We start from the raw sequence: 9,828 nt of genomic DNA, 5'->3' as shown, positions 1-9,828 counted from the left end.
GTAGAGTAGGACTCGAATAATAAAAATAAAAAAAACAGAAAAGGGATTTAAAAGGGCCCTCTAGTGGTAGAAGTACGGATTTTATTTGTAGTGTAGGTGTAGGGGTGGGGGATGGGGGCCGGCGTCATCGTGACGACTCATCTCAACCAGATGACCTTGAACACCAAAATAGAAAAATGTTGAAATGTTGGGGATGAGGAGCAGCCATACAGTCTATGGGAGCAGCATGCAGCAACAAACGTGTTTAAAACAACCAGTGACTCACCACAGAGGACTCTCAGCAGAAAGCTTCAAACATATGTGACATTTCTTTATCTCAAGGTTTTACTACAAATAGATAAATAAAAAAAGCATACATACATTTAAAAATGTGCTGATATGCTTGAGATTGTGCTGCAGCCACGTTGGTTTCTAGGTGACCAAAGGCACACAAGGAGGAAATTTAATCAACCATAAAAATGGCCTCCTCTTGCACTTTCAGGAAGTGAACCAGGCAGCTCCCAGGGCTCTGCCTCTTAATGCTGTCCTGAACAGGTAATAGTGACTTCAGTAGACTCATTAAGACTCATGGTAAGTCAAAATAATGGAGGTACGAAGTCAAACCTATAAGATACTAAGTCAATAGTTGTGACTTACTATAAACCAAGATTTTGACATAGTGTACATTATGAGATGCTGACTCATTTATGAGATGTTGCTGTAATTTAAAATTGAGGTAGTAAATCAAGATTATGACATACTAAGTACATTTGAGTATCCCAAAATTTTAACTTACCATGAGTATTTTCATCATATATAACATATAATTTCTTCCCTTTACCCGTCTTGCATACTGAGACATATTTTAAAAAGTGGAAAACACAAGCCACAGGCTCTTCTTGCAGTTAATCCTTTTCACCTTTCTTCTGTAGGTCTTTTGAAAGGTGCCACCAGCTGGTAGCTGGCTATCATGATTGTGTTGCAAGATTTTCTGTACTCCAGCACAGTTGTTTAGACAGCAGGATGAGATGACGTGGGCACATCATAAACAAACAGGTTATTCAAGTGTAAGTCAGCATCTGCACCCAGCGTGGGTTTATCTACTGCTGGGTTTCACTGAGGGAGGAGCTCTCTGCTTCCAGGCCCACTCTCCTCAGTGACTCCGAGTACTTTCTCCTTCCTATACTGACAATGTCCTCAATTTCATCTGCCAGGTCTCTCCTGCTGCTCTCTATCATAGCAGCCACCAGCCTCGACACTGCTCCTGGTCCTGCGTGCCTCTGTCCACGGGCCCAGAGGAAGAGCATGTCCAGCACCAAGGCTCCCAGGTTGTCCCTGGTCAGGAGAGCAGAATATACAAAAGAAATTTTACATCGGCTGAACTGAACATTAACAAACATACTATATGAAATTTGCAAACAGTCTATTCGTGTGTTAGTATTATATTCTCCATGCAGTTGGAAGAAAAACCATGTATACATTATAGATAAGTATTAATCAAATCTTGGAGCTTAAGCTATGCACCACTTGTTTCCAAAGGAAAACGTTTATTGGACAACTTCCATAAAATACACAAAACATTAAAATGGCATGTTATGACTTCTTATTAAACAGGAAACCATGTATGTATACTTTTACGTAATGAATTTTTCTTCCACCTCCCTGTGTCATGACAGGTTTTGTGAGCCTGACTACTGAGTGTGTGTCTGTGTGTGTGTGTGTGTGGGGGGGGAGCATCAGTCTGTGTGTAATCTCCTGCAGTGTCCCAGATGGCTTAGTGATGGCTGTGCAGATTAAAACAATCAAAATTCTCTACCATTTCTCTCCTTCGGTCACATTGCATCTCACTCTATCCTGTTCCCTTTGAGGCTTTGGCTGTGCTAACACGCAAGCACTGGTTACATCATTCATGCTTTAAACAGAAAATGTACATTTTCATCTTTATTCTTTCTCTCATGTTTATACATTTTACTCCCTCTAGGTTATGTATATTAAACCGGTCTGGCTGAGATAATGTTGGTATTCTCTAATAGGTTTATTTTTATTTTCTCATTATAATTTAGCTCTGCTTTCATATGAATGTGCACCTAACCTCTTAAACTCTATAACGGTTCATGTTTCATAGTAGTTGAAACACCCACAATACTTTCAGTTCTAGGCAAGATGTCAAAGTTTCCAAAGACATTCCAAATATTTTGTAGTGTTACATTTTGGCAATGTGGCATCTCAGTCTTGGCCTGAAAGGACCAGTGTGTAAGACTTAGGGGGATATTGGCAGAAATAGAAATGGAATATAATATTCAGAATTATGTTTTCATTAGTGTATATAAGTGTATATTTCAATAGTGTAAATAAGAATCGTGTTTTTGTTACCTTAGAACAAGCTCTTTATAGCCCTTTATGTATCTAAAAAGGGAGGGGGTCCTCTTCCAAGAAGTTCGCCATGTTGCACCACCATGTTTCTATAGTAGCCCAGAACAGACACACCAAGCACTGGCTCTAGAGAGGGCCTTTTGCTTTTTTTGTGACTCTAGTGGCCTCCTGAGTTTCTCCTACACGTTTGGAACGGGAGGGTAAAGGTAAGGGTTATCAGTTGGTTGCAATCTGCAACCTCATCACTGGATGCCACTAAATCCTACGCACCGGTCCTTTAAAATAAACGTATAACTGTGCTGAATTTAGATCTAAAAAGCAAGTATAGGACAGCTTGTAAAACCAGTTAGTAAATCAGAAAATATCATGACCTGTGAATTACTGATACTGTTTTACTGAATTTTGGCTAAACATGATGCAGTATGTAATTCCTACCTGTACTTGTACTGGATGCGGTCCAACTCCTGGTAGCTTAAGCCAAGATTGATGCCAATAACACGCCAGTCCTGTCCTATCTGAAGAGAGATGGACAGCAGGTTGGCTTCTGTCAGGTAGCCGCTCTCGGGGTCACCAAGGTTCAGAGGAGGATGCTGGAGCTCTTCCATGATGAAATTATTTTCTGAGTTTAGAGCCTATGACAAAAACAGAGAGGAAATAATACGTGCAGTGTTTCACTCAGGTTTTTATGTTATTTGCAAATAACAGCTAACAAGCATTATTTTGTTATTTTAGTTGGAAGAAATAAGCATCTAGTTTAGATGCTAAATAATAGTGTGTATAGGAGGAACACTGGACATTTACATTTCTAACCAATATAGTCATGTTCAAATATTATAAGGATACATCCAATATTTTAACAGGTTCATATGAATTAATTTACTATCCAGAAATACAAAAATATGAAATATATTATATGAAATAAGGAAAACAAGTATGTCACTTCAACTGACAGGAAGTCTTAACGGCAGAGTTGCAAGCCACTGGCTGTCAGGTCCTTTCCTCTTTCTCGCCACTTCCTCTGGCAGATTGCTGGGAATCTCCCCTCTATAAAAAGACACCTGTAACAGACGTCCAAAACATATTTTCAATGTGTTGTCCAAACCATGCTTACAGACTGATTCCTGGGACAAAACAACAAGTGCATTTCTAACTGGCACTAACGGGCAGCCACGGTGAACTGGTACACGTTACAATGAGTAACAACAAAGGTAGAAACATCCATACAATGTTTGTATGTGTGTGAATGTGTTTGACCTGTTTTTTATATGTTCTATGGTTTTCACTCAATTCTAAAACACATTTTGAGGCTGTACTTCTCAGTATTAACTCTTTAACATAATACACATATGACGTACAGACAGGAAACACAGCAGAAATAATTATTTCCAGTCAAGGCACTTCCTTGTCTGTTGAATACGATGTGTGTCTTACTTGTCCCCTCACAGGCCCCTTCTGACCCTGAGCTGGACAGATGTATACTTCCTTCAGATTCTTCAGGCTGGAGTAAAACACAAAACACAGTCTTCCCTCCGTACAGTCTGGTCTCTCTGGAGAAAACAGGAAAATACTTCTTACAAATAGCTCTTTAAGGACAATTATTACACAACAGCACCTCATGAGACCTTGGAAGGAAAGGGAGCGGGGGGAAAAAAATGTTTATTTAAGATAGAGCCGCAAAGAGGACTTCAGACCTGTGCTGATATCTAAGCCCCTCTCAAAGCCGGCGAAGAACTGCTCTCCTTCCAACAGGTCACACAGGTCTGAAGGCTGAGGTCCTTCATATTGCTCTGACAAAGACTGTACTCTGCCGTCCACCTGGGCAGGATGCAACACAATCACTGTTCGGTATTTATGCAGAAAAGTTACAATGGAAAACACCCATGATGAAGTCCATTTGAATCACACAGAGCCGACACCCTAAAGCAGAGGCTGAGAGAAGAGGGCTGATATACAGATGATTCTTGGTGTAAGAAGTTATTTTAAACTACAGCATAGAGAGGAGAATTACAAACCTTGTTAGAAGGTAAACACTGTAGCATAACTTGTGAGGGGTCAGTCTTCCGCTGGAGGACGAGGAACTGGACTTTAAACTGTTTCAGCCTCTGATAGACCTTCCTGACCACCCCACTAACACAGCGCTGAGTGGTGTACCACAGCCAGTACCTGTGATGATGCAGAGAGGGATGTATTAATACAATTTAAAAATATAAATCAAACATACATAAGGAGAATATATTATAAAAACTTACCAGGAAAAATGTGTGACGTAGAAAATGGCATACAAATGGGTGACGTAAAGGGACACTTGCGATGTAATGTCAGTCCAGGTTTGGGCGCTGGGGTCTCCATGTAGCAGATGCAAACATGACATATCAACTGTATGGCCTGCAGAATCTCCAGACATGTTAATACATGCTAATACATTCTGTTATAAACATGTATGAAGGTATAGGTATACGGCGTATTTCACCTGTTACTCCTGAAGGCAGAGGGACCTGAACTTTGATAGGCTGCAGGAAATCTATGCTGGGAGTCTGAGAGAGGCAAAGGAGAGGGCTAACGCTGGCCTGAGGATCACCACACAGTGACTGTACCTCTGACACAGATACCTGCAGCACCTACAGAAAGAGAGACAAACTAAAACCTTCCACAGATACCGCAGTGACAAACTGATATAAACTTCCATAAACTGTAGTGCTACCTGTAAAGTTATAGTTCGGGTCTGCGTGGTTGAGTCTGGAGGGAAGTGGAGCTTAATTCCCGGGTCAGAGCTGGACACCAGCAGGGCTCCAGTTGGTGTAACAGAGCAACTGTCCTTTATTGGCCGGGACACTGCCATAAACCAGGAGAATTGTCTCACTGCGCAGCAGGCCAGCTACAGGTGTATCAAGAGGTCATTTTTTAGCACTAAATTTATAATTTGCACAACCAAGACAAAAATAAAGCTTGAATACAACTGTAATAAAATGATTTTACAGTGGGAGGTTTTATACTTTACCCTGGCAGGACGTCCACCAGGGTGACTGCTATGGCTCTCGCTTCCTCTCCTCAGAACAGTGGGCAGAGTGCTCCACGACTGCCCGTCAAACCTCTGCACCACCACCTCCCTTCTTTTTTTCCGACGGTACGGCACACACACCTCCACAGGCTGTAAAGATTTCAGAGTTGAAGTACACTTACGTCACGCAGGTGCAGGAAAAATGGAACAAGAATAACTTGCGAAGGATCAAAACAAAAAAGTTCAAGATTCTGTATGTTTTCACAATTTTGCACTTCCATAAAATTAAGGGACTTCTGAGAGCCAGATTTAAAAATAAATTATCAAAATCTGTGCAGCAGAGGCAGAGATATCCTGACTTTTAGTCTCTGTTGGGTAAAGTTCCAAAAACACTGAATCCTACGTTTCCCAAAAGGGAACTTGATAGTATTTCCTTTAGATCATCCCTACCTGGTAAATGCCCGCACCTCTTAAACTCTACATCTTCTGTAGATGTATGTAATGCTATTGATTTGTATCTAAGACCAAGATGAGATAACCCTAATGACATCACCATGACATCATAAGGGTTATTTTTTCTTGCCAACGCTCCTTTAGACACTATACACTAACAGTTTTTCCCATCTCTCATCATACAACGGATTTTCAAGTGTAAAACCGGTGTCCCTGTAAAAGTTGTACTTAAATCCCCGCCCCCAACCCTTCCTATATTTTATACCTTTAGAAAGGTAATTCCATGAGGACGAAGTTCCAGTGGACGACTCAGTAAGATGTCGTGCTCCTCCAGCCACACCCACTTTCTCTCTGGCCTTTTCTCAACCCACTCCAGTCTTTTGGCTGTCACCAGGCACCCCGGGGGGAAAAGCAGCTCAGCCCCCCCTGGGAGAAACACATGACACCCAGCAGACGAAACACAGAAACTAAGGAGCAAAAGGAGCATCTTTAACCTTAACCTAGTCAGGAACACCTTAATTGACAACATTACTGCAGAGACTAAGAAAATATTCCCGTGCTGAAAGTGACACTGTACCTGTGCTGATTAAATCCGAGGTGTAGCTCTGGAATTTTTCTTTCTGCCTGTTCTGGTAAAGAAACAGCGATGCAACAGAGTGAATATGCTGACAGCAAATGTAACCACTGTATTAGAGCTGCAACGATTAATCTAATAATCGATTAGTTAAATTAAATGAATCGCAAAGTATTACGATAATTGATTAATGCGTTTGAGTCATTTTTCTGGAAAAAAATATCTGATTCGAGCTTCTTAAATATGAATATTTTCTAGGCCTGGGTGATATGGAAAAATTTTATACAATTCAATATCGATAGGTATAACGATAAATGTCAAATAATTATTCTTTTTCAAGTTTCAAGGCTGAGTTTTGCTCCTGAGTGAAAGTTGAAGAAACCAGATGGTTAATTGTGGTTTTAAACTATTCTTTATGGTCAGACATGACAAACAGTGGATGATTTAACAAATCTGAGATAGAACAGTCAAAACATTTTATGATAAAATCTTTTTTCAACAAATATACATGAGTAAAATTAAGTAAAATCTTTTTTCAATCTCTTTTCCTCAACAAAATAAATATCTTAATAGAAAACTTAAGTGCTAATTCCTTTTTGATCCAAATGAATTATATCAAATGTTTATTGAACATTTGTTATATTGCTATTGAGGAAAATTATATCACAATAATTCTCATTGTTTTATTGCCCAGCCCTCATATTTTCTGATTTCATAACTCCTCTGTGACAGTAAACTGAATATATTTGGTTTGTGGACATAACAAGACATTTGAGGACGTCATCTTGGGATTTTGGAAACACTGATTGACATTATTCACAATTTCTTCCCTTTTTTTTTCACTACTCACCAGGTGTAGGAGGGAGAGGAGGAGGGGTTGGGGGTTGTCCCAAAGGATTGTCACGCACATCTATTTTCAGCAGAGGCAGTTTGTTCAGACAATGTGGGATCAGGCGGAGGTCATTGCTGTAGATGACAAGCTCCCTGAGGGAGAGGAGAGAGCCTGGGCAACAAAGAACATGAGGGTTACATCTTTTCTTTTATTGCTGGATTCATGAATTTAACTCACATGAAACAAAATGAGACCTCCAGTTGATTACTGTAAAGGTCTTTCACTGACACACCCTCTCACCCTTACACTCTTACCCATGTTCTCTGGCAGCTGCTTCAGCTTGTTGTGGCACAACTCCAGCTTAACAAGCTCCTCCAGAGAACCAATTTCATCAGGTAGTTGCTGAAGGAGGTTATGTGATATATCCAGCGTCTGTAGGGCTTTCAGCTGACCCAGACTCGGGGGAAGAGAGACCAGCTCGTTCCCAAGGAGGGAGAGGTAGGTGAGGGAGGACAGCTGGCCTATGTCAGGAGGCAAAGCTGAGAGGTGGTTGTGACAGAGGAGCAAAGAAGACAACACGGGAAAGCTGAGAAGGCAGGATGGCAGACAGGAGAGCTGGTTGAAGGAGAGATCCAGGTGCACCAGATGAGAAAGTGAGGAAACAGATGTGGGCAAAGTGGTGAGCAGGCCAGGCAGCGGGTCACCTTGCGAGTCATGAAAACGGTGTCCTTGAATTACACAGAATAGTGTAGTTAGAAGCCAAAATATTGGAGCAAAGCAAGGAAAAACACATCCAGATTATAAAGTACCTTTGTATCTAAACATTTTGCCAACAAACAGCTAAAACAATGGGAAACTGATCAGAAAAGTACCCCGAATAGTCAGTGAGCGCAGCTCTGTTAGATGGGGTAGGACATCCAGTGCGCCATCCAGGCCTGGTTTATCCTCAGAGCCCAGTGTCAGGTACCGGAGGCCCCTCAGCTGCCCTGGGATGGACCCCCAAAGCAGTGGCAGTACAGCTGCTCCTCCCAAGTAAACATCCAGGGTCAGCTTTGTATTAGTCAACACAGCTGAGAGCTCCACAGAGGGAGGCAAGGGTGGAGTCAGAGACAGGGTGGGCGAGGAGGAGGATGAGGAAGAAAAATTGGCATGATGATGCATGGAGGAGTAAGAGGAGGGGAGGGTTGATATGGAAGGACCACAGGTGTCCATGAGGCTGGAGGGAGACACGGAGGAAGCCTCCCTCTCTGGCTCAACAACTTCTGTTTGGCCATCAGACATTACTGGTCCAGTCTCCCTCTCTGACTGCTCCTGATCCTGGTGCACAAGTCCTCTCCAGAGCCTCAGAGCCAAAATGTCTGTAGAACGGTCTGCAGCTCCACCTTGGGATGTTGTCTTTAATGGATTGCATGCAGATGTCACTTCTACTTCTTCAGCCTCAGACCTGCCTGGCTTCAAAATCCAACCGGCTGCCAGGTCTGCATCCTCATCATCAGGACCTGCTGCCCCCTCCTCGCTGCTTCTCTCCATTGAAGCCACTGTTCATAACACTAGACAGCTCCCCAACAGTTGCCCATTAGTTAAATACTGGCCCGAGGTTTTCTTTCTGCATCATGACACGACTGGATACGTTCATTGTCATTAAAGCCAGATGGAGCTAAATGACAGCCATGAAAGGCGACGAGGAACGTTTTACTTGACATGTTTGCTAGTGTAACATGGATGTTACAGTGACGTTAACGTTAGCTATTTACGTAAATGTTGGCTAAAACAACATATCTAATGGCCTTCGTGCCTACATTAGTGACCTTTATGAGTCGTTTCTATTGTTACTTACTAGCTAATGAACGGTTATTTACTTAGTAATGTGTAATATTAGTCTCTGGGTTAACCTGCTTCTCCAATCCGCCCTGTATCTCGATCCCACTCTGCTTACTTTTACTTCCTCATGTCCGCTAATGTTTTTAAAGAAAAGGCTTTCCGTCACAGTGGCTCGTTCGTTTTCTTCTACGTGGCCCACCGACGGACGACGGGAGGAGTCTATCCGCCAGTATCGATTTATAATTAAGGAGCCCCGCCTCTCCGGGTGTTGCTGTATTCTAAACCGACCGCCTCGATGAATGCGCCGCCAAAGTTTCAACTCAGGGCGGGACAGTTGTGTCAACGTGTGCGCTCGCTGTCAGTGTCATTCCCTGCTCAGCCACCCGGCGGCGCTGTTTAGCTTTGAGGTGGTACTGACCTCTGTAGTACTGACAGCACGGACTGCATAGAGACTGTCACACAAACAACACACAATACATAAATTGTTTGCACGTGACCCGCTGTAAACATTTCTAATTATATTAATTAAAATAGCATTAAAGTAACATGTTTACAGTGTAACCCAGGAGCAGCAGTTGTAACAGTGCTTGTTTTTGTTGTTTTCGCTAAAGCAAGGCTCTTTTTATTGTTTAAAACAGAAAATTCATCCTTCATCCTCTAACAAAATCACATTTCATCTGTTGTTGCTGATTTTACTGTTTCACTTGCTTTAATGTATTTTATGTATCATTAGGATTGTTTCACCTTTTGTTATTGTGTGTAATGTAGCCTTCTTTTATTCTAAAGTGTATCTTGAAA

General features: G+C 41.9%; 1 protein-coding gene and 1 long non-coding RNA gene across 5 annotated transcripts in view; one reads left to right on the top strand and one right to left on the bottom strand.

Annotated features, from left to right (window-relative positions):
- LOC123961401 overlaps positions 1-1,565 on the top strand; it is a 2,466-nt gene extending 901 nt beyond the window's left edge. For 2 of the 3 annotated variants that reach the window (XR_006822727.1, XR_006822728.1), the window contains exons 2-4: positions 482-534; positions 912-1,046; positions 1,194-1,565. This is a non-coding gene — a long non-coding RNA (uncharacterized LOC123961401). Of the gene's footprint in view, positions 1-53; positions 322-481; positions 535-911; positions 1,047-1,193 lie in introns of those variants that run through there. The other variant, XR_006822729.1, reaches the window with a different exon arrangement.
- On the bottom strand, positions 47-9,271 carry pidd1 (p53-induced death domain protein 1). 2 transcript variants are annotated; one of them, XR_006822726.1, is made up of 16 exons: positions 8,082-9,271; positions 7,524-7,937; positions 7,228-7,380; positions 6,381-6,432; positions 6,069-6,270; positions 5,351-5,500; positions 5,054-5,227; positions 4,823-4,970; positions 4,602-4,737; positions 4,365-4,515; positions 4,044-4,167; positions 3,784-3,899; positions 3,303-3,410; positions 2,788-2,984; positions 2,353-2,531; positions 1,180-1,314 (listed from the first exon to the last, which is right to left on the bottom strand). XR_006822726.1 is itself a non-coding variant. In XM_046036755.1 (15 exons), the coding sequence occupies exons 1-15, from the start codon at positions 8,737-8,739 to the stop codon at positions 1,080-1,082; spliced, it is 3,018 nt and encodes a 1,005-aa protein (XP_045892711.1). In that variant the 5' UTR covers positions 8,740-9,270; the 3' UTR covers positions 47-1,079. The 2 variants fall into 2 exon arrangements, 1 of the variants encoding a protein (XP_045892711.1); XM_046036755.1 differs by lacking the exon at positions 2,353-2,531 and having other exon boundaries at positions 47-1,314; positions 8,082-9,270.
- Between the last annotated feature and the right edge of the window lie 557 nt (positions 9,272-9,828).

Source organism: Micropterus dolomieu, linkage group LG22, assembly GCF_021292245.1.
Source record: "Micropterus dolomieu isolate WLL.071019.BEF.003 ecotype Adirondacks linkage group LG22, ASM2129224v1, whole genome shotgun sequence".
NCBI lineage: Eukaryota > Metazoa > Chordata > Actinopteri > Centrarchiformes > Centrarchidae > Micropterus > Micropterus dolomieu.
This window is presented reverse-complemented; position numbering and strand designations above follow the sequence as displayed.